The sequence below is a fragment of the Meriones unguiculatus genome, chromosome 12 (assembly GCF_030254825.1).
Source record: "Meriones unguiculatus strain TT.TT164.6M chromosome 12, Bangor_MerUng_6.1, whole genome shotgun sequence".
Taxonomy (NCBI): Eukaryota; Metazoa; Chordata; class Mammalia; order Rodentia; family Muridae; genus Meriones; species Meriones unguiculatus.
Genome location: NC_083360.1, coordinates 90,818,134 through 90,844,879, shown reverse-complemented (window position 1 = coordinate 90,844,879; position 26,746 = coordinate 90,818,134). Strand labels below are relative to the sequence as shown.

General features: G+C 39.2%; 2 protein-coding genes across 2 annotated transcripts in view; one reads left to right on the top strand and one right to left on the bottom strand.

The window, feature by feature from the left end:
* Positions 1-2,325: 2,325 nt before the first annotated feature.
* The window catches only part of Erlec1 (endoplasmic reticulum lectin 1), a 34,431-nt gene continuing 10,010 nt past the window's right edge, over positions 2,326-26,746 (bottom strand). Inside the window, exons 7-14 of the mRNA XM_021629311.2 lie at positions 25,628-25,851; positions 25,407-25,536; positions 15,486-15,647; positions 14,751-14,810; positions 10,242-10,366; positions 5,877-5,954; positions 5,587-5,662; positions 2,326-2,571 (exon numbers count right to left, since the gene is read on the bottom strand). Coding sequence (XP_021484986.1) covers positions 2,500-2,571; positions 5,587-5,662; positions 5,877-5,954; positions 10,242-10,366; positions 14,751-14,810; positions 15,486-15,647; positions 25,407-25,536; positions 25,628-25,851 — 927 coding nt within the window. The 3' untranslated portion in view covers positions 2,326-2,499. The remainder of the gene's footprint in view (positions 2,572-5,586; positions 5,663-5,876; positions 5,955-10,241; positions 10,367-14,750; positions 14,811-15,485; positions 15,648-25,406; positions 25,537-25,627; positions 25,852-26,746) is intronic.
* On the top strand, positions 26,350-26,520 carry LOC110542831 (small ribosomal subunit protein uS14-like). Its single transcript, XM_060365254.1, has one exon. It carries the CDS (start codon positions 26,350-26,352, stop codon positions 26,518-26,520), a length of 171 nt encoding a protein of 56 aa, XP_060221237.1.

The window sequence follows — 26,746 nt, the reverse complement described above, 5'->3', positions numbered from 1 at the left end:
CTCTTTCATTTGACTGTATCAGTTATAAATCAAGTGTTTGCTAGAGTTCTGTGAGCCATTCTAGCACATTTTTGAAACCAAGTAGTAGGTCTTGAGACTGATTTATAGCAGGCTGAAGTTACTAGAATCCATTGACCACAGAGATGGCTCAGTGCTTAAGAACACTTGCTGTTCTTTCAGAGGACCTGATTTCAGTTCTCAACACCCACATAACGTGGCTACCAACTGCCTGTACCTCTAGTTCTAGGGGATCCAATGCCAATGCCATCTTCCGGACTCCATGAGTACTACACGTGGTACACACACGTCAAGTAGGTGTATGTACACGAATACGTATGCACGTATGCATATAAATAACAGTAAAACTAAAAAAATAGAACCTAGTTCGTACAACTGGCATCTAATGTGGGAGCAGATGCCTTGTGAGGCTGAATTCTTTTACTTATGGCACCTGAGGGTAACTAAGTCCAAGTAGACAAGTGTGAGAACTAAAATGAATTGTAGGATACCCAAAGGTGCTGAATTTAGTTGGTAAGAATAAAGAAATCCACATTTTGGTTATTTAGGTCATTCTATGCTATGTAGAAACAATTGATTTCCCACCTCCAAACCCATTCATAATAATGCTAGAAAAGGTGTGGACCAGGTTTGAACTCAAAGTCCCTGCCTTTTCTATGTATTGCTTCTTTATAAAATCTATGAACTTAGTATGTAGACCAGATTGGTCTCAAATTCACAGTAATCACCTGCCCCTGCTTCCTAAGTGCTAGCTAGGATTAAAGTTGTACCCAACTTTTTTTTTTCCCCCAGGCTGGCCTAGAATTAACTGTGTATAGTATTTCAGGCTGGTCTCAACAATCCTTCTCCTCAATCTTCCAAGTGCTAGGGTTGAACCGTTTACCTTTTCTTTTTCCTCATTTCTGGCGCTGTGTTGGAAATGGGATCCAGAACCTTGTGCATGCTAAGCAGTCTAATGAGCTGCATCTTCAGGCTCCAGCCATAAATTCTTTTTCCTCCTACATTAGTGGTGCTCAACTTTAGAGCTGTAACCCTTTAGTACAGTTCCTCATGTGGTGATCCCCAACCATAAAATTGTTTTTGTTGCTACTTCATAGCTGTAATTTTGCCAAGGTTATGAATCATAATGTAAATATCTGTTTTCTGATGGTCTTAGGTGACCCCTGTGAAAAGGTCGTTCTACACCCAAGGGGTAGACTGAACTTCTGTTTTTCTAGTATCAACTTCCCAAGTTCCCAAGTGCTGGAATTACAAGTATATGCCACTAGGCCTAGCCACAAACTCTTTATTAACATTGCTTTTATCAGAAGTATTGGTTTTTCAAGAGTATGCTGCACACTTTTTCTTTTTGTTTTGGCAATTTAAGATAGGCTCTCTTCTTTGTAGCCCTGGCTACAAAGAACTTGGTTTAGATCAGGTTATCCTTGAACTTTCTGATCTCCCTGCATCTGCATACTTAGCGCTGGGAACAAAAGCATTAACCTCAACACCCAGCTCTTTCTATTTGTTGCTGGAGAGTAAACGCGGTCCCTCAACCATGGTAATGTGCTCTACCTATGTCCCCTATGTCTACATTTTTGTCCTTGTTTAGTTAATTATGCACAAAATATATGCAAAAGGATAAAGGAGAAAATAAAGTAACTGAATAATCTGCCACTGATTACATGAAAAAAAAAACCTGTGTATGAACATTTTATTCTCTTTGAAATAAATGTGCTGTAAAACTGTCCAGAACTAAGATTTATAATATATAGCAGGTGAGTACAATAGTGAGCCAGCACAGTGAGTTAGAATGAACCATTCTAATTAGGGATGCCTCTCCCCATGTCTGCACTAGACATACCCTGGTAGTAAACTCACTGATGACAAGAATGGTAACAGTTCAGGAAGAGGAGAAACCTGCCATAAGACTTTCTTGAGATGACAGTGGTGTCGGAGTCACCTGTGAGGCTCTCCTCTGTTCCAACTTCTAGCTTATCGCCTGACAGAGAGCAGTGGCCACAGGAAAATTTGCTGAAAAGATTTCAGGCACTAGAATTTTATACATTTTTCATGGCCTCTCATTTACATAATCTCCTAGCAACTTCTTTCTTCATTATCTTTACTTCATTAGCTCATTATATATGCGGTAATTTATACAATAAGTATATTATTTAAAAATAATTCAACAAGTGTAAGGACTATGACATTTGAAAAGGTTGTAGCCTAAACTGCTTAGATCAGATTTGTTTTGAAATTACAGTACCGAAGCAAAGCCAAAATGCAATCAGTTCATATAACACCAAAATGAATGAAGTGAGACGAGCATTTGCCTTACAAGTTTATCAGTAATCTCTTATATACACATGAATTTTACAGTATGGTTGCCAGTCCACTTTTGTTATACAACAAACAAGGTCCAATGGTAAGACTACAATGACACATGGTCAGGAAGAAGTGATGACTTTCAAACATCTTTCTTTCCTTCAACTTTAATATCCTTTAGTTGGGGAGAGAAAGAAGTCCATTTTCATCAGCTGTATCTAGTATTTTACAGATTACTGGTGATTCAACCTGAAGAACAAAAATAACATTAGAAAGTTGGTACGGTGAACATTTCCTCAGTGTCTTCTTCTCATGAATATATTTGCTAAACGTACAAGGTCTTGATTTGGATAAATCACCCAACAATTTCCCCTACAAATCAGGCTTTTCTCCTCTCTCTCCCTCTCTCTTTCTTCTCCCCCCCCCCTTTTTTTAAGGGATCAGATCATGCTATGTACTCCCAGCTAGCAGTCCTGAGTGCTAGGTTACAGCAGGTTTCATGATGCCTAGCATAAATAAAGCTCCCTGAAAAACATTTTTTAGCCATCCATATAAAAATGAGACAGGTAGAGAAAATACTTTTTATCTTTCATTAAATATGGTAAAGGTAGAAAGACAAAAGATAGAAAGGTCGGGAATATGGGAAGAAATTGTTGCCAGAGTTTACAGCATTAAAATAGCAGATCATTATGGCAAAACAATAAGTTCTGTTTATAAGGCAAAGTAAACACTGCCTTAAAAATGATAATTTTTAAGTTGTCATGATAATTGTGGAAAAAAAAAAAAAACCCACCACCACCACCAACACCAACAACAAAAACCAAACACACACCAGGGAAAACAGTAGAGAACATGTGACCAGAGAGAATTTAAGTAGACAAAAAGAAATCGTAAAAATTCAATTGAAGTATTAAGAGATGAAAAGTGTATCAGATGAACTAGTCACTAAATTGGACATAGCAAGTGAAGTAATTAGTGAAACTGATGAAGATGAACAGAAATGACCTACATTTAAATACAGGGTGGGGTAGGGGTGGAGTAGAAATAAAAGGAGGTTTCTGGCATTTTGAGACAATTTTAGATTTGTATATTTAGAGTTTCAGAAACAGAGGAATAAAGGAGTGGGATGGAAGAAATCTTTGAGAAGATAATGGCCAAAAGTTTTCTAAAATTTGTATGAACTCATGTATATTTTATATAGGATTAAAAACAGAAAAGGGCACACTTAGAACATGAAGTCAGTATTATAGAAGAAAAAGCAAGAGAGTGTGTCTATGAGTCTAAGGCAGCAAAAACTTCTTGGGATACAAAACACAGTAACTATAAAAAAACAAACAAATAAGTAAAACCCTGAACATATTTGAATGTAGTTTTGCTTATCAGAAGATCATCTTACGGAAAGATGAAGCCAGAGTATAAAAAAGGTATGTGCAATACAAACAGCTTATATTCAGAATATTTTTGAACTCCTAGAATCAAGCAATCAGGAGAAAAGCAGTGCCAGCAAAAATACCCAGGTAAGAGATTGACACAGGCTCTTTTCTTTTACGTGTAGTCAGGCTCCTTTGTGCCTCTGTCCAGTTATGCCTTGGGCTTTGTCTCTGGCCTGACTACCCCTACTTGCACCAAGAGACAGAGTCTATACACTTAGTACCTGGTCATTCTGGCTTGCTTTAGTAAGAAGCCTAGACTTGATGCTTCTTCTTTGTGGTTTTCTGCTTACTAACTCCTCTCATTTGGGATGGTGGCTATTGATCCTGAGCTGTCTCTTCTGTATTCACAGTTGACTTTACCTGTTTCTGGTATTGCAAGTCTTATTTTATTTATTTATTTAGAATTTCATACATGTATACAAGGTATTTCAACCAAAAGTCCTCCCTGCAAGTCTTAGTAAAAGCAGCACTGACTGAAGTCTTCCTAAACATTTGAAGAAATATCAGAATAAGTTTTTCTTTAGTAGGGGCTGGCTGGATATGAAGCTTCACAAAAGTATATGAATACCAAAATGACATGAAAAGGTATTCAGTATCTAACTGTATGAGGAATGCAAACTAAACCCACCACAATGACTGACAAAGACTGAAAATAAAGCCAGTGAGGAGATGGAGTAACTGGAGTCTCATGAACTCTTGGTAGGAGATTAAATGGCACTAGCATTTTGGTGAATCATTTAATAGCAGGTCTTTACCCATGACTTAGAAATTCCATTCACAGCCAGGCACGGTAGAGCAAGCCTTTAATCCTAGCACTTGGGATGCAGAGGCAGGCGGATTTCTGTGAGTTGGAGGCCAGCCTGGTCTACAAACTGAGTCCAGGACAGCCAGGGCTACACAGAGAAACCCTGTGTAAAACAAAACAAACAACACCACCCCCCCATACAAAAGAAGAAATTCCACTCACAGATATTTACCCATAATCAATGAAAACATATAACCACAGAAAGACTTGTGAAAACAGTTCAGACTAGCCTTTTTCACCATAACCAAATAATGAATGAAGAAAGAAATGAATGAATCAAATGCCATAGGCAGAACAGTGAATAAGCACATGTAGCATATTTAAACAAAAGAATATGATCTGTCAAAGCAAAACAATGAAGTACTAATACATTTATTCAACATGACTGAGTGTGAGAAGCCAAACACACAGTGGAACTCCATTCATGTGGAATCCCAAATGAAACAAACCTAATCTATAGAACAAACCTAATCTATAGTACTAGGAAGAGGTATCTTTTGGAGACATGGACTGGTCAGGGGTATGAGAGAACTTCCTGTTGTGGAAAACCTATCTCGGATGATATGAAACTCAGCATTGAAGACCTGTGCTTTGAGACAGGATCTCATGTATGCTAGGCTGGCCCTGACCTCCTTGTGTAGCTGAGGACGACTGTGAACAGCTTCTTCTTCTGCCTCCACCTCTTAAGTGCTAGGATTACAAGTGTATATTTCCACGCCTGGTTGGTTTTATGTGGTGCTAGGAATTAAACTCAGGGCTTCATACATGTTAGGCAAACACCTCCCAAACTCAGTTACATACCTAGGCCTTTGTGCATTTTATATAAATCATACCTCAAAATACAAACAGGTATATTGAATCATAGAATGCCCTTTGTAGATTTAACACAAAAAATTCAAACATGTTTACAATTTAACTTTTTTCATTTGGTGGTAGTGGGATTGAATTCAGGACCTCCCACACTCAAAATAAGTACCCTAGCACTTAGTCCCTAAATGAACTCTTAATTATTTTCATTTTACTTACCCCAAGGATATATTGACAGGAGTGAGGTTCAAGCATATACACAGTAACAGCATGAGGAGAATCTGATTCTTTACACCTAAAATACACGGCACTTTAAGGAACTGCTTATGTCATAAACAAACAAACAAACAGGTATTTTTGTTATTCTACTAAACTATAAAAATCTTTAAATGGACCTAGCATAATTTAACTTAAATAACACAATTTAGTAATTATTTAGATATATTATTTATATCTTATATAAAACTTTTGTTAATAAAAAGTAGGTAAAAGAGAAGGATTCTACTTACTTTAGTTTTACAGTCACCTGTCTGGGTTTGTCAGTTATATCACAAATGTCCCCATTTCCATAAAAATGCGACACCATCCTGAGTTGGAGAAACATACAAGCTTTATTACAGTCTCTCAATAATTAGATTAACTATAAGGAGCAGGTGAGAAGGTTACATCACAGAGTCAGATTCTATAAAGAAAATACAAATTAGAGAAACTTTGTACTATCTTTCCTAATGATGTTCATATTACATACAGGTCAGATTCAACGTGTTTGGAGCTTGGTGTGGTACTTCAAATACCTCCAACACCAGCACTTGGAAGTATGAGGGTACAGGACTGCTGTGAGCTTGAGGCAATAAAGCTAACAGCAAGATCTTATCCCAACCAACCAACCAACCAACCAACCAAAACAAAGTAATAGAAGTTACTCTTTTAAAGTTATCCACTTCCTTAGCCCAGCTTATTATTTAATGAAACAATTCTTCCTTTCTGTTTTCCATCAGGCTAACCCCATTAACACTCTCCTGTATGTGATATGAAAAGCAAGGCTCTGCCAAAGTGTAACTCTTAAAGGGAGCAGTATCCAAAAAAAAGCTCTACGTCTTTTAGTCACACTCTTCCAGGCTTCAATAGTGAGCATATGATGGCATAAACACTATTTTTCAGGAAACACAAACTTAACATAATTTGTTTAGTACATTGAACACTTACATAGCTCTATTTTAATTTTCCTAACTTTGACATTGGCCATCCTGAAAAGTCAGTATGAAAACAATTTCTCAATACTTTCTGGTTCAGGAAGAAAGAAAAGCTAACACATTTGAGAAGGGAACAAGAATTAATATCTTTTGTAAGCTCACTGGGTATGGGACTACGAGGAAAGCTGAAGCATAGTTATTCTTGAGAAGAAAGATTAACTTACTTACTTCTGGCATAATAAAATAAACCCACATAGCACAAAAGAATTGTGAGTGCTACCTCAAAAAAAACTAAGTAACCGGGGAAATGATAAAGTATATTTAACAAGTTAAAAACTTACAAACACAAATGCTTTAGAACAACCCCAATTTTATCTTTTTATTAGTTTATTCACTTTGTAACCCAGCTGTAGGCCCCCCCTTCCTAATCTTACCCTCCCTTCTTCTTCTCCTATGCCCCTCCCCCTGTCCAATGATAGGGGAGGTCCTCCCCCCCTTCCATCTGACCCTAGCCTATCAGGTCTCATCAGGACTGGCTGCATTGTCTTCCTCTGTGGACTGGTGAGGCTGCTCCCCCCTCAGGTGGAGGTGATCAAAGAGCCAGCCCATGAATTCATGTCAGAGACGGTCCTTGTTCCTATTATTAGGGAACCCTCTTGAACACCAAACTGCCATGGGCTACTTCTGTACAGGGGTTCTAAGTTATCTCCATGCATGGTCCTTGTATCAGTCTCAGAAAAGACTCCTGGGTCCAGAGTTTTTGGTTCTGTTGCTCTCCTTGTGGAGCTCCTGTTCCCTCCAGGTCTTTCTATCTCCCCCTTCTTTCATAAGATTCCCTACAATCTGCAAAAAGTTTGGCTATGAATCTCAGTATCTGCTTTGATACCCTGCATGGTAGAGTCTTTCAGAGGCCCTCTGTGGTAGGCTCCTGTCCTGTTCCCTGTTTTTCCCTCTTCTGATGTCCATCTCGTTTGCCTTTCTGAATGAAGATTGAGCATCTTACCAGGGTCCTCCTTCTTGCTTAGGAACAGCCCCAGTTTTAACTGAATGAAATAATTGTTGGAAGTAGAGAGATAGGTCAGTGTTACAGCACTTGTCCAGCATGGATGATGTTTAACCATGAAGCCCTGGGTTCAAGCTCCCTCACTATACAGAAGAATAAAATTGGGGCTCAGAGGTTTATAGCATTCACTGTTCTCCCAGAGGACCTGGGTTTAATTCCCAGTGTCCAGGTGGCAGCTCACAACTGTCTGTAACTCCAACTTCAAGGAATCCAACACCCTCTTTGGGTCTTTGTGGGCATATTGTGAGCACACACATGCAGGCAAACACTCATACATACAAAATGGAAATAAATCTTATAAAAAATAGACAACAAAACCAAACAAAAAAGGAGCCATTGTCATGGACAGCACTGCCAACCTTATATACTCCCACCATCAAAGGCAGCGATTAGTTTACTGCATCTTACTGTGAGGCTCGGTTATTTTATTTAAATGTACTCACTTACTTATCAGACAAGTAAGGCTTACACATTATTTAATTTCCCTAATTATTACTGCTGAAGAGCCAGACAACCAGCATTTGAACCCAGGCAGCCTGACTCCATGATTTGTGTTTTTTTCTTCTTCATGTTTTTGAGACAAGGTCTCTCTACCTAGCCCTGGCTGGGATTAAAGCCATGTACCACGATGTGCAGCTCATGACTATTTCATGTTCCTGAAATAACACTGACCTAAAACTTAACCTGTGTGTTTAATCTTTTTTTTTTTTTTAAAGACAGGGTCTGTCTACATAGCCCCAGCTGGCCTCAAACTCGAGATCTCCCTGCTGGGATTAAAGGCATGCAGGATTATGGCCCGCTCTGTATATTTAAAATTTTAATCTGGCAATATTTTGAGTTTTTCAAGTCCAAGTAGATTATAGCCCTCAACATAAAACCAGATAAACAGAACCTGATAGAAGAGATACTGAGGAATTGCCTTGAACAATCAGCACAGGAGACAACTTCCTGAATAGAATACCAATAGTACAGGCACTAAGATAAACAATAAGTGGAATGCCATGAAACTGAAAAGCTTCTACAAGGCAAAAGATACTGTCAATAGAACAAAATGGCAGCCTATGGAATGGGAAAAGATTTTCATCAACAGACAGCTAATTTACAAAAAAATAAAAAAGACTTGTGGAACTAGGCATCAACAACCAAATAACCCAATTAAAAAATGAGGTACAGATTTAAACAGAGAATTCTCAATGGAGGAATCTCTAAGGGCGGAGAAGCACTTAAAGAAATATTCAATATCCTCAGCCATCAGGGAAATGCAAATCAAGATGACTTTGAGACTCCATCTTAAACCCATCAGAATGGTTAAAATAAAAGACACTAGTGATATAGCTCATGCTGGCGCGGTTGTGGAGCAAGGGCAATATCCCTGTGTTGCTGGTGGAAGTGCAAAGGTAATCATGCTATAACCCATAGACTCAGAGAGGCTAGGTAAAATGGAGGGCTCAAGAGGGGATGCATGGATCTCCCTGGGAATAGAAAACAGAATAGATTTCGAGGGTGAACTAGGGCTGGGGATGGGAACAGGAGGGATCAGATGAGAGGAGAATGGAGGGAGAAAATACTGAAAGAGACAACTGGAATTGGGGAGCAATTTGTGGGCAAGGAGAAACCTAGTGCAATGAAATATCCCAGAAATCTACTGGGGTGACCTTATCTAAGATTCCTAGTACTGGGGGATACAGAGCCTGAATTGGCCGTCTCCTACAACCAGCAAATATTGAAGTGGAGGGATTGGGACACCAACCTGGCCATAAAACCTTCAATCTACAGTTTGTCCTGCCAGCATGAGGTGTTGGGTAAAGGTGGCACAGAATCTGTAGGATTGGCTAAGCAATGGGACCCACTGAGACCCATGCCATGAGAGGGAGCCCACCCCTGATGCTGCCTTGAGGGCCAGAAACCAGACGACTGATGGCCCAGAGACCTAGGATAGAACCAAACATGCCTGGAAAAACAGTCACTGAAATGATGCCTCATGAGATTCTGTTTTACTCATGATTGGTGCGTAACCCAATTGTCATCAGGGAGGTAACTGATGGAAACAGAGAGAGACACAGAGTCAAACATTGGGTGGAGCTTGGGGGAATCCTGCTGAAGAGGGGGAGGAAGGACTGTAGGAGCCAAAAGGAACAAGAACACCACAAGAAAACCCACAGAACCAACAAACTTGGACTCAAAGGGGCTCCCAGAGACTGAAGCAACAATCACGGAGCTTCCATGGGGAAGCTGCCTGGATGTTAGGACCCTGCACATGTTATAGTTGTGTAGTTGATGTTTTTGTGGGACGGTTTCTAATGCTTTTTCCTGCTTTTTGGTACCCTTGTTCTCCTGCTGGGTTGTCTCGCCCAGCTTTAATATGAGGGAGGTGCCTAGTCTTATTGCCACTTACTATTCCGTGTTTGGTTGATATCCCTGGGGGGGGGGGGGGGCTGCTCTTTTCTGAAGGGAAATGGAGTAGTTGATGGGGAGGAAGGTCCTCCTGGCCGGGGATGGGACTAGCAGGAGAGGAAACTGTGGTCAGGACGTACTATAATAATAAAAAAAGGGGCCCTCAAAAATACTTTGAGTTTTTAAAATCCTATTGCTCAGTTTTAAAGGCAAACAGTCTGTACCTGACTGTCTGGGTGCCATCGTCCTGAAGATGATAAGCTCTAGCGGTATTTTTCTTAGCCCATTCAATGTGCTCTTCTTGGTTCCATGTCCCCACAATCACAGAAGTTTTCCCATTATCTTTGTCCTAGTATATAGAAAAATACAAAATTTTAAAATTAGTTAATTTTTGTGTGTGCTCAGTTGTCAGTCTTGGCATCAGGTACCTTCATCAGCTGAGCTATCAGGTGCCCCTTACAGTGCTGGTGGTAATGCATGCTTGACATGAGTAAAAAGACCATTCTGTAAGACCCAGTCCTCCTCCTTATTCATTCCCTGGATAGTGATGTGATGATGTCAGTCAAACTGAGGAAACAGAAATTTAAATGATCTTTATTCTGTTTCTTTGAAAAATGTAATTTGCAGCTAGCCTAGCTCCAGATGTAGTAATATCTTTCCCCTTTCCTATCTTTTTATTGTATCAATTCCTTTCTGGAAATGTTTTTACTTTAGATTCTTCTTTTAAAAATTATTTGTCATCACTGCATGCACGACATAAACGTGAGGCACATGTAGTAACAGTGCTGTGGAGGTAGGCCAGAAGACAACTCACGGCAGCTGTTCTATCCTTCCACCACCGGATTTGGGGCTCAGGTTGTCAGACTTACACAGCACATTCTTTCATGTAACTAGTCAATTTGCCAGAACCTTTCTCTTTGGGTTCAATATCAACACCTCACCCAAAACCCAAAATTTAATTTCTCATACCTATTTTATTCAATAACATACCTACTGCTGTGCTGTTCTGAGAGGACCTGTATATACTGGGGAAGTGCTTTACAGCCAAGTTACAGCCCTCGCACCACTTCTGTGATTCTGTTATGAGCTCAACGTATCTCTTCCAAAATGTGCTGGAAACCTAATTCCTAAAATCACAGTATAGGGAAGTATAACCTATTAAGGGATATTTAAGTCTCGAGTATCTTTATGGCTCTGAGTTTAAATTTCACCCTTCTTTCCTTTTTTTTTATTCTTTAAATTTTTTTTATTAATTACAATTTATTCACTTTGTATCCCAGCTGTAGCCTCCTTCCTCGTTCCCTCTCAATCCCACCCTCCCTTCCTTTTCTCCTTCCTTGCCCCTCCCCCAGTCCACTGACAGGGGTGGTCCTCCTCCCCTACCATCTGACCCTAGCCTATCAGGTCTCATCAGGACGGGCTGCATTATCTTCCTCTGTGGCCTGGTAAGGCTGCTCTCCCACCTCAGGAGGAGGTGATCAATGATCCAGCCACTGAGTTCAGATCAGAGACAGTCCCTGTTTCCCTTACCAAGAAACCCACTTGGACACTGAGCTGCCATGGGCTACATCTGTGCAGGAATTCTAGGTTATCTCCACGCCTGGTCTTTGGTTGGAGTATCAAGTCTCAGAAGAGACCCCTGGGCCCAGTTTTTTGGTTCTGTTGCTCTTCCTGTGGAGCTCCTGTCCCCTCCAGGTCTTTCTATCTCCCCCTTCTTTCATAAGATTCCCTGCACTCTGCAAAAAGTTTGGCTATGAGTCTCAGCATGTGCTTCTATACCCTGCATGGTAGAGTCTTTCAGAGGCCCTCTGTGGTAGGCTCCTGTCCTATTCCCTGTTTTCTCCCTGTTTTGATGTCTATCCCGTTTGCCTTTCTGAATGAGGATTGATCATCTTACCCAGGGTTCTCCTTCTTGATTAGCTTTTTTAGGTGTACAGATTTTAGTATGTTTATCCTATATTATATATCCACTTATAAGTGAGTATATACCATATGTGTCTTTCTACTTCTGGGTTACCTCACTCAGGATGATCTTTTCTAGCTCCCACCATTTGCCTACAAATTTCATGATTTCCTTGTTTTTAATTGCTGAGTAGTATTCCATTGTGTAAATGTACCACAGTTTCTGTATCCATTCCTCAGTTGAGGGACATCTGGTTGTTTCCAGATTCTGGCTATTATGAACATGTTTGATCAAATGTCTTTGTTGTTATATTAAAAAAAAGTTAATTATGTGTATGGATATCTTGCCTGCTGCCCATGGGACCAAAGGAGGATGTTGAATCCCCTAGGATTGGCGTTACAGTGACCATGTGGCGCTGGGAACTGAACCCTTGTCCTTTGGAAGAGCAGTTAGTGTCTGAAATCACTGAACCATCTCTACATTGCCCCAAGCTCTCTCATCCTTTTTTTATCTTGCTTTCTGTCATTACATGAAGCAAGAAGGCCCTTACCAGATGGCAATTTGATAATAGAATTTTAAATCTCCAGAAATGTAAAATCCAGTTTCTTTCATTTCAGTTATCCATTATGTAGTATGCTGTTACAGAAGTACAAAATGGACTAAGATGCCTTACCCTATACTGATCTTCTCCTTCCCTTTCTACTTTTAAATAAGAACTCAGAAGTTTTACAGTCTCCACAAGTCATTTGGTGGTACACTCATTTCTGTATGAAGACTATACAGAATACCTTTCCTGATTCTGCCTTTACTATTAAAAAAAAAAATCCTACCTTTTGTCTTATAAAAGTAAGCTCTGTCCCCCTTCTCTCCTTATTCCTTGTTGTCCTTCATATTTTATGTAGATAATCATGGCTGGCAATAATATACTTCTGATTAGTAGTACAGAAAACCTGTGAAGCAGCAAGTGAGACACATAGAACCACTTCCCTGGTAGACTTTATTGCCCAAAGGAGAAGAGCTATTTCCTTCTTTCCTTCTTTCCTTCTTTCCTTCTTTCCTTCTTTCCTTCCTTCCTTCCTTCCTTCCTTCCCTCCTTCCTTCCTTCCTTCCTTCCTTCCTTCCCTCCCTCCCTCCTTCCTTTTTCTTTTTTGTCCCAGCAATTAGGCTTGTTAATTACCAGACAGAGATTAGAACAGCAAAGTGTCTAGGAAGCTACCGAGGGAGCAAGACTGCCTGAGTTTGAATTCCTGTCTTATCATTTCTTGCCTATGTAAAACCGTCGTTTTCATTCCTGAAACTTGGGATAACAGAGCTGACTTCTTTGAGGTGCTCTGAGAGTTAGATGAGTTAATGTATAAGGTGCTCAGCCCCTGGCAGATGGCGAGAACTGTGCTTGTTAGCTGTTGTCTTCTGAAGTGCCTAGTGGACCCATCAGATAGGTTAAATGACCTCAGATTAGATTAGGTAAAGTATACGGGAGTATATTGAGCACATGGGAAAAGATTCATTTTAATAGTCACATTAACTGGTTCAACTTTCTGAAGGGCATTTTTTCAATGTGCATACTTTGATGTAACCAAGTAGACTGTAAAATACACCCTAGGAACTTACTGGCAAAAGTATACTGGGCATAGTGGCACATGCCTGGTAACCCTAACGCTTAGGGGGTTAGAGTAATCAAGACATCCTGAGTTAATAAGGCCAAGTCTCAAAAAAAAAAAAAAAAAAAAAAAAGAAAACCAAAACCAAAGTCCCCAAACAAACAAAAAATTAAAACCTTCAACCTAATCCACCCCAAATCAAATAACAACAAAATGCCATAAAAGTAGACTGAGATAACTGTCTAAAAGGTTTATTAAAACACTTTCACAGTGGAGTGGGGATGTGGCTCAGTTTATAGAGTACTTGCCTAGCATGTACAAAGACCTGAGTTTGATACCTAGTACCATACAAAAAAGGGGGCATAGTAGGGCATGTATGTAATCCTAGCACTCAGAAGGTGGAGGCATGGATCAGAAGGTCAAAGTCTTTTCTAACTGTAGAGGGAGTTTGAAGATAGTTTGGTTAGAGACTGTATCTCAAAAAACAGAAGATAAAATGTTACTTTCTTTCAGCTGAGAAAGGCGGTATATTTACCAAGTTTGATTAATTTTGTAATCAATGTACTATCCTACCACTTATTTATTTCTTAAGGATGAATTAAATTACAACAGCTCCAATAGTTTATTAATCTACCAGGCTCATGGTAATCCAAGAATACAGGTAGTAAATAAGCAATGTTCCTTCAAGATGACTGAAATCAGTTAATACTAAGTTTTCCAGTTTCTAAAAACTGGGAATACTCTGGTATATAATAGTATTTTCATATTAAAATCATCTCATGAGTAAAAGTAATATTAATAAATATTGATATTATAAATATCATAAATATATGATATATAAATATTATAAATATCAATATGTATTAATATTTATTTATTTATTTATTTTGTAAAAATTATGTATATATGTGTATGCTGTACACATGACTACAGGTACCTGGAGAGGTAAGGGAGGCACTGGATTCCCTAGAGCCAAAGTTACAGGCAGTTGTGAATCGCCTCTTAGAGTTACTGGGAATCAAACTTGGGTCCTCTACATGCTTAACTGATGAACCAAATATCCAGTGTGTCACAGACTTTAAAAACTTTAATCCAGGACTGGTGATGCAGTTCAATGTTAAGAGCACTTGACATATCCATGAAACCCTGGGTTTGAGCTCCAGCACTGCAAAACAAATAAACCACTTTGATTTATCCAGCATTAGAATGATATAAATGCTATTCTATACCTCATGATATTGATGTACATGTTTGCCATAGCAGAATTCATATTTCCACCAACCAACACCCTAAAGGAAAGAAACAGATAACATTATGCACAGAGAAGGGAAACTGATCTAACAACGTAGGAAGTGTATATAACTTTTGTGATTTATAAAATCAATAGTGAGGTTTAAAATGAAAACAAAATAAAACAAAACGTGGCCAGCCTGTTCTACACAGTGAGTCAGGCTAGCCAAGGCTGTATGGGAGTCTCTGTCTCAAAAACAAAAACAAAACAAAACAATCGCCCCCCAAAACAAAAAAAAACCCACAATAGTAATAATAACAATAACAGAAATGCAAAGATTACTGCTGCATGCTTTTATAAAGTACATAAGATAAAAATTTCACCTTTGTGCGTATTTACAGTGGTCTTAAGAGTCAGAAGCAAATGTTACCTTTTAAATTTAGCTCACCTTTGAACTCTGACTGTTGCATAACCAAAATGTGAGCAATAAATCACTGATGCCCATTCTAACAACCCAGAGCACACAAGACGGCCACCGGAAAGGTCAAGCTTTTAGGGGTCTGGATTAGACTGCAGAGATGTGTGGGGATGAGACTCCACAAAGAAAATGGCCACTGGAGAGGGCATTTCTCTGTAGGTACTTTTGTTCAGTGCTCCCAAAGATTATGGGTTAGGTAACTGCCACATGTAAGGTTGTAAGATACGAATTTTAACTACAGTTTCACTTTCTTACCCCATGAAAGCAGTAAGAGCCACTAAGAAATTCCTTTATGAGCTGGTCATCTGTTAGCTTGGATATGTGGGTTGTTCCAACAGTGAGCACTGGCTGAGAGCCAACAGCAATAGGTTTGTGGATGGCTGGAAATCTTTCTTCTTTAGCTGATGGTAAATCTTCCTAAAATGAAGCAGATATGATTATGAGCTTCATGACATGTTTTCTAGTTACAGCTTGTTACTACCTTAAAATCTAACAGAAATCTGGAAAAGTTTTTTTTTCCCCACTTAATTTTAATGTTTTTAAAAAGGGGACTTTGTGACAATAGTGAAAAGTCTAAACACTAATGTCAGTTTAACCTCCAGGTAACAGGTATGCTAATCCTCTGGCACACATAGGGAAATTTTCCACGTTATGCATTCTTCTTGTCTTCCTTTTGCCATGTCCTCGACACTTGCTAAGCTTTGTACCCTTATATTCAGTTTAGTGCAAGTCACTAAGGGTAAAGCTAAGGTAACAAGTAGGGTGAAAGGAGTTGGCAGGGAATAAATAGGATGACCAGTTACAATTACTCAAAAGTAGCTGAATCTGGCTGTTGCTCTGGAGGAACCTGAAATTCACCATAGCAGATCCAAAGTAATAAAGGCACACACAGCTATAGACTCATAACGGAAGGGTAGATGGAACTGAATTTGAAGAAGAATTGAAATTTGAAGACTTTACCAAGAGTAAACTCATGTTCAACCCTTGAAACGGGAATAATTTGTGACTTAGGTATATGCTTTGTGTTGGTGTGTATATATGGGTGAGGATTTGAAGAAAAGACCCATTAGAAGAAACATGTAAGGCTATAATATTTAAAACTAAAAAGATCACCAAGCATTTTTATGATGGGAAACTATAGATAAGAGGTCCTGACGTTGTCTTGCAACTATAATGCAAAGGTAGTTATGTGTGTATGTGTATGAGAGAGAGAGAGAGAGAGAGAGAGAGAGAGAAAGAAAGAGAGAAAGAGAAAGGGAATGTATGCATTCATGTCCAAGAGCATAAAGGACTGAATCAAGGTCTCACAGCACTCAGGTATACTTTAGTCCCAAGTGACCATAGTTTTAACTAATTACTTTAGGAATGTCAAGGAAGAAGCCATTTCAGGGACAAACTTGAAGGCAAAGAGTTAAATAAGGAATTGTAGTAACCAGGTCAGGATATGACCCTAAAAAAAAAAAAAAGACAAAATTGGGGTGGAATGAAAATGTTATTTGTCAATGAAGTTAATAAAATAAGATCTGGTAGTTACCTGAATATTAACACTGAATGAAGAAGAAATAAATTTAAACTAGTATTAAATAAATGAGTATACTGATCATAACTGAGAAGATAATTTACAAAACTAGAAAAGTAAATAAAGAGTTTCCTAAGCCATTTACAGTGGATATCCTGTCTCCTTTTTCAGTTGCTATGGTGGTTGTCACTTAACAGACTGTGGCTCTTTGACATCTATTTCAGCGTATAGGAGTCCTTGGATGGTTATTCTCTTGGAAACTAATGACTACTCTTTTTCATACAATCAGAAGAACAAAGGTGTTGTTTGTTTTGTTTTGAATGGATGCTAGCCCAGTGTGGTAATACATGCCTCTAATTCTAGTACTTGGGAAGTAGAGGCAGGAGGTTTAGGAATTCAAGGTTTTCCTTGGCTGCATGATTCATTAGAATATGAAGCCAGTTTGGGCTATGAGAACCCCTGCTCAAAACACAAACAAAAGAGAAAAAAAAAATAAGGTTCATACAATTTTACTAGATAATCCTACCCACACTCAAAGCCTACTGACAAACTATTTCTTGACACTCTCTTAAAGGTAAACATTAAACATAAAGGAAACAGTCCTAAGTCCTAAGGGGCCTAGGTCTAACAGATTAAACTAATAACCTAAAATACACAAGATCCATATTAAGATTAATGAAGAAAACAACAGAGCTCTGCAGAGGGAAACCTGCAGCTGAGCTATGGGGAAAAGATGGCAAAAATGCAAGCATGACTTTACTGCTTCTTTTGAATAGGGTAGCCACTTTCATTTTTAGGGAAAACTTACTCAAATAAGAACAGAACAAATGAGTATGGTGGCCCACGCCCCAGCACTTGGGAGGCAGAGGAAGAGGTAGGTGGATCTTTGTGAGTTCCAAGGCCAGCCTGGTCTACACAGTGAGTTCCAGGACAGCCAGGACTACACCGAGAAACCCTGTCTTGAAAAACCAGAACAACAGCAACAAAACCAACTGTTAAGAGCACTGGCTACTTACTCTTCCAAAGGATCTGGGTTCAATTCCTATGATGGTTCACAACTGTCTGTAACTCTAGTTCCAGGGGATCCCACTTCTGACCTGCAGGGGCACCTGGCATGCATGTACACACACACACAAAAGGACAATAGTTTTTGTTCTTGTTTAAGATAGGACCTCATGCAGACCAGGTTGACTTCGAACTTGCTTCATAGCTGAGGCAATTCTTGATCCTCTTACCTTACCATCCCATGTGCTGGGAATATTATAGCTGTGTGTCACGATACCTGTTAGAACAACTACTTTTGTAGTAGAGTTTGGAAAATTCCCCAAGTAAGTTCTTAACAGTCTATTAATCTCCCTATTAATATACTCACAGAGGGAGATCAACAAAATTCTTCAATAGTTAGATGGTTGTAAAAGGAAAAAAAAAAAGCGTGCCAAAATTTGGTCCAAACTTAAAAAGACATACCAATACACATTTTAAGGCAGTGGCTTTCAATCTGTGGATCTCTAACTCTTTGGGAGTGGGGGGATCACCTATCAGATACCCTGAATCAGATATTTACGTTACGATTCATAACAGTAGCAAAATTACAGTTATTAAGTAGCAACAAAGTAATTTCATGGTTGGAGTCACCACAACATGAAGAACTGTATTAGCGGGCTGCAGCATTATAAAGGTTGAGAACCACTATTTTAAGGCAATTATCTCTTGCCTTACTCTTTATCTCTTTACTATTATCATTATTTTGGTTCTTTGAGACAATATCTCAGGCTGGCCTTGAACTTGCTATGTAGTCAAGAGTGATTTCTGATCCTCTAGCCAGAGCCTTCCAAGTGCTGGATTATAGGAATGTATCACTATGCTTTGCTTTCTTTTAAAAATAAGTTGTTTTTACATATGTTTGTATGTGTCTGGGTATGGCATGTGTGGGTAGCGGCCTATAGAGGCTATCAGAGGCTGCTAGACCCCCTGAAGCTGGAGTTTTAGGTAGCTGTTAGCCACCTGATGTGGTGCTGGCTGTGAACTTTGGAAGAACAGGAAGTGCCCTTAATTGTTGAGCCATGTTTCCAGTGCTAACATGCCTGGCTTTCACATACACATTTTTATTATTTTTTAAACTTATTTAGTTTGTGTATGTGCATGTGGAAGTTAGAGGACAATTTAGATAACTTAGAAGAGTTCATTCTCTCCTTCTGCCTGCTGAGGCCCACCAACACTGAGACATGTTCAGACCTTACCATCTAACATGTGAATAGCCATTTTGTCTTTAGTCTCCATCTTGATCATAAGGTGGAATTAAGTTCAAGTTCTCAGGCTCTGCTTCCCTACTGATTAATACGCTGACACTTTGTAAGTTCAGAAAAACCTCTTATTTTGTTATGTCTCTATGGTTTCATTACTCAAACTGTGTACACTTTGTTGCCTGGACATTCTGTAAAGTCCCCAACTGATAGTAATGCTGCCCTCCCCTTGCTTACTTTACCTGGCTATCTGGTTGTTACTGGTAGTGGTTTTTCTTATAAAAATGCCTGCTTTAGACACAGACAGGTGTCACAGTTTCACTCCTGAGTCTACTGTGCTCCTGACCACAGTCAGTCTAGGGTGTACATTCAATATACCACCCAGAACTGACTGAGATCGGTGTCTGAATGGTTTGTGTGGTTACTGTTGGACTATAGCACTACAAATTAAGTTCTGGGGATCAAACTGAGGTTATCAGGCTTGGAAGAAATCACCTTTACCCACTGAGCCACCTCATTGGCTGGTCCTGCTTTTTTTTTAGATAGCATCTCACTATATAGCTTAGGCTGGTTGAGAATTCGTGGTTCTCTAGCCTTAGCGTCTTGAATGCTAGGATTATAGGCATGTACTATCACACTCAAATGCAAAGCATTTTGACTGACATCATGTTAAAGTTCCTGTCAGTACATGGTACTGTAGCACTATTAAGGGGAAGTCCAAAGACCATTCCACATACTTAACATAGCACTCAAAATAAGCTGGAATTAATGTTATGCTTACTTTTTCCTTCTTTCAGATTGACACATTTTTCTGGTCACCCCATCCACAATGAACCCAGTAATACTTTTATAAAAAGTATTCAAAAGAGAGGCTGGAGAGATGGTTTAGTGGTTAAGAGGGCTTCCTGCTCTTCTACAGCAGCCAAGTTTAGTTCCCAACACCCTTATCAGGTGGTTCCCAACTACGATTAACTCCAGCTCCAGGGAATCTGACATCCTCTTCTGGCCTCACTCCACACACATGGTATACACACATTTAAAAAAAAAAGTGTCAAAGTACTCAGAGGTTGGAGAGATGGCTCAACAGTTAAGAGTACTGGCTGCTTTTCCAGAGGACCTGGTTCGATTCCGAACACCCACATGGTGGCTCACAACTCTCTACAACTCCAGGTACACTGCTCTGTTCTGGCCACTGTGTACATGTAGGCACAATACCCATACACATAAAACAATTTAGAAAAGTATTTAAGAAGAAAGAAGATAGGTCTTATAGATAAGTTATTTTTAAATACTCGGTAGCATTCTAAGCATTACACAAGAAACTACAAACACCGGAGTAAAGAAAGCCCAGCTGTTTCCATGTAATGTAATAACTATATATAAAATTACTACTTTTGCCATGGTTATGATCAAGAACTGAACAAAATACAAGACCACAGAAGTGAAGCAAGTATCTTTTTAGAATAATGATCTTGGCTCCCGAAATAAGGGCACTGAAACTATGTCTTCAAACATAAGTAATAGTTATGGAGTAAAAGGATGGGAGGTCATAAGACAATACAAAAAGAAATTCAAAGGCAAGAAAGTCATGGTCCTTTCAGTAAACTTTAAGTACTTTTAAGTATCTCAAAATGGCTGAGAAGCGGGTGTGTACCTACAATTCTAGGGCATGGGACGCAGAGGGAAAGCTATCTTCAACTCTATAGTGAATCCAGCCACCCTGGGCCTTAAATTACTCTCAAAACAGATCATGGATTCAACACATAACCAGAAGTTCACTTCAGAACACTGTTATCAGTTGTGTGGATTAGAAAGAGGATTTATAAGGAGATTGGGGTTTTGGACCTAGAAAATAATGAAGTTTGGAACCACCGACAGGACAGACTTGAAAAGCATTTAGGACAGAATAATGAAGGCCCTTAATGAATGGTTAGAGATAAATGAAGACAGAAATAAAATGATTAAGAAGCAGGCATGGCAGAGGGATGTCGATTTTTAAGTTTGAGGTCATCTGGTATACATAGTCAGCCTTAGGCTACCCAAGGCAACAAAGAGAGACAAAATAAACAAACCAAACCAAAAAATCAAAGTAAACAAACCAAACAACACTTAGGTTTTTTTGGTCAGTTGGATAGAGAACAGTTTGTTTTGTACACATCAAGGAAAAAGTCTGTGCAAGAATTGTCTGTTCTAAGCACAGTACTTTAAAAAATATGGGGAAAACCAGGTGTAGAGGTACATGACTTTAATCCTAGCACTTGGGAAGCATAGGGAAGCACTTGGGAAGCATAGGCCTCTAAGTTCAAGGCCAGCCTGGTCTAAATAAGTGAGTTCCAGGCCAGGCAGGCAGGGCTACCAAAAGACCTTGTCTCAAAATATAAAAAAAGAAAAGCAATAGAGAAGATAAAGGCTCTTAAAAAAAACAAAGAAACTGACAAATGGGATAAATCTGAAAAATGTATGTGGCCACACCCAACAGGTAGATGATGTGGGAGACAGTGTATCAAGAAGAGAAGGAAGTTCACAGAGATGGTTAATGGAGAGCAACAAACAGAATGCAAAGAGATGGAGCTAGGGCTGTTGCCTTTAAAAAAAAAAAGCTTAGTTGGAAAAATTATTTAAAAAAATTAAGAGGATAATATGTGTGGGACCAGAGAGAGAGAGATCCATAATGAAGATTAATTGCTACTCTTTCAGAGAATCTGGGTCTTGTTTTCAGAACACGGTAGCTTCCAAGTGTCTGGAATTCCAGTTTCCAGGGTGATGCTTTATTTTGGCCTCCATAAGTACCACACACACATGGTTCATATACATATTATGCACAAAAATAAAATAAAATTAATATTAATTGTGTAATTGTGACTGTCAGGGAATGTTAAAAAATTCTATACAAACTTGCACTCCTACCAGCAATGGAAGAGTGTTCCCCTTGCTCCATCCATTCTCATCCTTGCCAGCATGAGCTGTCAACTGAGTTTTAGATCATAGTCATTCTAATGAGTGTTTCAAGATAGAATCTTAGAGTTGTTCTGATTTGCATTTTCCTGACGGCTAATATGCTGAACAGTTCTTTAAGTGCTTTTCAGTTATTAGAGATTCTGCTGTTGAGGATTCTCTGTTTAGGCCTGCACCCCAATTTTTAATTGGGTTATTTGGTTTGTTGAATGCTTTATATATTTTAGATATCAACTGTCTATTGTATATGGGGTTGGTGAAGATCTTTTCCCATTCTGTAGGTTCCCATTTTGTCCTTTTAATGACATCCTTTGCCTTACAGAAACTTTTTAGTTTCATGAGGTCCTATTTATTAATTGTTGATCTTAATACCTCAGCTGTTGGTGTTCTATCAGAAACACCCTATGTCAGTCTGTTCAAGGCTCTTCCCCACTTTCTATCAAATTTAGTGTGTCTGGTTTTATGTTGAGGTCTTTGATCCATTTGGACTTGAGTTTTGTGGTAGACACAGATCTATCTGCATTCTTCTGCATGCAGACATCCAGTTAGACCAGCACCATTTGTTGAAGATGCTTTCTTTTTACCATTGTACAATTTTGGTTTCTTTGTTGAAAATCAAGTGCCCAGAGGTGTATGAATTTATTTTTGGGTCTTTGACTCAATTCTATCACTCAACTTGTCTGTTTTTATGCCAATACCATGTGGTTTTTATTACTACTGCTCTGTAGTACAGCTTGAAATAAGGGATGATGATGCCTCCAGAAGTTCTTTTACTGTACAGAACTGTTTTAGATATCCTAGGTTCTTTGCTTTTCCATAAGAAGTTGAATATTGTTCTTTTAAGGTTTGTAAGGAATTGTGTTGGGCTTCTGATGGGAATTGCACTGAATCTGTAGAATGCTTTTGATAGTATAGCCATTTTTACTGTTTAATCCTACTGATGCATGGAGATCTTTCCACCTTCTGAGATCTTCTTCAATTTCTTTCTTTAAAGACTTAAAGCTCTTGTCATATAGGTCTTTTCCTTGCTTTGTTAGATTGTGTTGTTTCCCTGAATTCTTTCTCAGCCCATTTGTCTCTTGTGTAATGGAGAATGGAGGACTACTGATTTTTTTTAGTTAATTTAGTATCCAGCTACTATGCTGAAAGTGTTTATAAGCTGTAGAAGTTCCTTGGTAGATTTTTTGGGGTCACTTATGTATACTATCTTATCATCTGCAAATCATGATACTTTGATTTCTTCCTTTCTGATTTATATCCCCTTAATTATTGGGAATGGATCTACCTCAAGACCCAGCTATACCACTCTTGGGAATACACACAAAGTATACTCCAACATACCACAAGGACATTTGCACAACTATGTTCATAGCAGCTATATTTGTAATAGCCAGAAACTGTAAACAACCTAATGCCCCTCAACCGAAGAATGGATAAAGAAATTGTGCTGCACTTACACAATGATTATTACTCAGCTGTAGTAATGACATCATGAAATCTGCAGGCAAATGAAATGGAACTAGAAAAGATCATCCTGAGTGAGCTAACCCATACCCAGAGACAAACATGGTGTTTACTTACTTATAAATGTATATTAGCCATAAAATAAAAGGTAACTATGCTATAGTCCACAGACCCAAAGAAGCTAAGTAACAAAGGCTCAGGGGCACACATGAATCTCACTGAGAAGGGGAAATAGAAAAGACATTGTGGGTGGGCAGGCAGGGGAGGGGTGATGGATGGATTGGACCAGGGTGGGGATGGGGACAGGAAGGATGAGGTGTGAAAAAGATGAAGGAAAAAGAGTACTGGGAGAGATAACTGAAATCAGAACCGTGTGTGTGAGATCTCTGGGATGAGCTAGAAGCATAGGGCAGTGGAAACTCCAAGGAATCTATGAGGGTGACCAACCTAAGTCTTCTAGCAAGGGGGATATGGAGCCTGAACCAGCCATTTCCTGGAACCAGGCAAGACTTCCAATAGAGAGACTGGGACAAGAACTCAGCCCCCAAACCTTCGACCTACAATCTGTCTTGACTACAAGATGTGCAAGGGTAAAGATGGAGTATGAATTGAGGGAATGGCCAATTAATGACTGGTCTAGCTTGAGACTCATGCCATGAGAGGGAGCCCATCCCTGATATTGCTAATAATACTCAACTATACTTGCAGACAGGAGCCTAGCATGACCGTCACGGAGAAGCTTTACCCGGCAACTGATGGAAACAGATCAAAGAACCACAACCAAACATTAGGTGAAATGTTGGTATAATATTCTTGTGGAAGGTACCCTTGTTCATTCCAATGCTGATTTCTCTCCCCCACTATCTGGTTTCAATACAGACACCGCATTGTGATTCTTATTCTAAGCATCACCTGTCTCAAGTTTGTGTAAACACAGCACCATTTGTTCTCTATATTGTCAATTAAACAACCAGCCCCAATGCTGTGCAAGAGAGGATAGGGTGGAACATCCTGGTCGGGAGGGGAGAGAGAGGAAGAGGAGGGAGGAGCTGAGAATCCATAAGAGAGGTCTTGGAACCACATGGAGAGATGAACCAGATCTAAGATACGACTAAAAGCAAGTATAATGCGGGAAATCTGAATGTTAGGAAACTATGTGGGCTTGGAGGTTTACGATGGAATAACTATTGCCCAGCATTGTGTTCTAGGTTAATTAAATAAATCCCAGTCTCTGTGTGATTTGGATATACAGCTTGTTTAGGAATAACCGCTGCTTAACTAAAAGATATATCAATAGTAAATATTAATATTCAACAACAGCGGAACTTGGGGAATCCTATGGAAGAGGTGAAAGGATTGTAGGAGCCAGAGGGGTCAAGGATACCATAATGAATTCAACAAAATTAACCAACCTGGGCGCGTAAGGCCCAAAGATGCTGAACCACCACCAACCAAGGAGCATCCATGGACTGACCTAGGCCTTTTGCACATATGTACCAGTTGTGCATCTTGGCCTTTATGTGGGACTCCTAACAGTGGGAGCAGGGACTGCCTTTGACTCTGTTGCCTGCCTCAAAAACCCTTTATGCCTACTGGGCTGCCTCAAGTAATCTCAATAGAAGATGAACCTAATCATACTGCAACCTGACATGCCAAGATTGGTTGATATCCATGGGAGGCCTCCCCTTTTCTAAAGAGAGAGGGAGAAGGAAGAGTAGATGAGGGGTGGGTGGGAAGGACTGGGAGGAGAAAAGGCAGGGAAAACTGTTGTAGGGATATTAAGCAAGTAAGAAAGTACATAAATAAATTTAAAAAATGATAAAAATTCTGAAAAGAATAAAAAGAGTTTAAATTATTCAAATAATTATAATTAAAAATTTGAAGTTGAAAAAATAATTGCCACTATTATGCTAGAGAAATAATTAACACATTGGTACAGGTTCTGAAACACGTAAAAGCAAGCAATGAGAAAGTATGATTAGTTAACTCTCATACCTCTTTATTTCTCCTAAATGGCACCCTCAGTATCTCTTCCTGCTGCTCCAACTGTCTTAGGGTGAGGGGTTTAAATGGAGATCCTGGCAAAGACTGGCAGAATATGTCATTCACAGGAGAGGCTCTGAACCTATTCAGCAGAAAAAAAGCACCAAGGCTAAACAGGAATGCTTTAAAGCACATGTGCACTGTATATTTACGATACTAAATGAACATCTTACCTGTATTTAGGATGACTGCACAAGAGTGGTGTCAAAATGACAACTTCATATTCACAGGTTGTAACTTCAGCTACTGAAAGTATTTCATGCTTAGATTCAGGATGGCATATGTACATCACAGTGCTTGACCTGGGTCGATTCTGTTTCAGACTGCAAGGTGTACCATTTTCCATTCCCACAGGATAGTAGGGTGTCACCTGGCCTTCAATATTTTTAGTGGGAATCTAAAAAAAAAAAAAAAAAAAAAAAAAAGTGTATGACAGAGTTTTCATTAGAAATGTAAGGTGGGTTTGAGTATGGGGGAAGCATTTATTTAAATAAAAAACTACATTTTATTTGTAAAGAGAAAATTTCTGTACTTTCAAGTCAATCCTAATGTTCTGCTTCTTAAATTCTTAGTTGAAACATAATACAGAACAAGCTATTTGATGTTAAAATTAAAATGTTAAGTCAATGTTCATTTAAGTACAAACACATGATTAATATGAGTTATTCTCAATAGTTCTGAAGACACAACTAAGACAGTAAACGAAAAAATTAGTGCACTGGGCTGCTAAGCGCTTTCTTCACTAAACTTGTAGTGAGTGGTGTTCATGATTCTGCATGTGTCAAGGCTGACTTCCGAGTAGGGCATATAGTGATAAGAAAGAAAAGGAAGAAAGAAAGGAAGAGAAAAAGAAAGGAAGAAAAGCCTTTTTCCTCCTTGGCTGTCTGAAGGCAAGATGGGTCACCAGCAGCTCTACTGGAGTTATCCTCAGAAGTCTGGCCAGGGCTCTCGCTCCTGCCATGTCTGCTCTAACTGCCACAGTCTGATCCAGAAATACGGGCTGAACACCTGCCAACAGGGTTTCTGCCAGTGTGCTAAGGGCACAGGCTTCATTAAGTTAGACTAAGCAACCTTGAATGGATTATTCAAGACTGTCTACCCAGTGAAGCTGATCATGCTAGTCTTCGTACATAAAGAGTAAAAAGGTGAAGACCTTCAAAAAAAAAAATGAAAGGAAGAAAAGGAAGAAGCAGTATTCTTTGAATGACATGAACTGCTTCTTTTGCACAATACTACTTTGAACCATCATCTGATAGACACAAATGAAATACCTACAATACACATATGTACGG

Excerpts from the sequence above, each read along its gene's own strand:
- LOC110542831 (XM_060365254.1), top strand. The coding sequence starts at position 26,350 with ATGGGTCACCAGCAGCTCTACTGGAGTTATCCTCAGAAGTCTGGCCAG.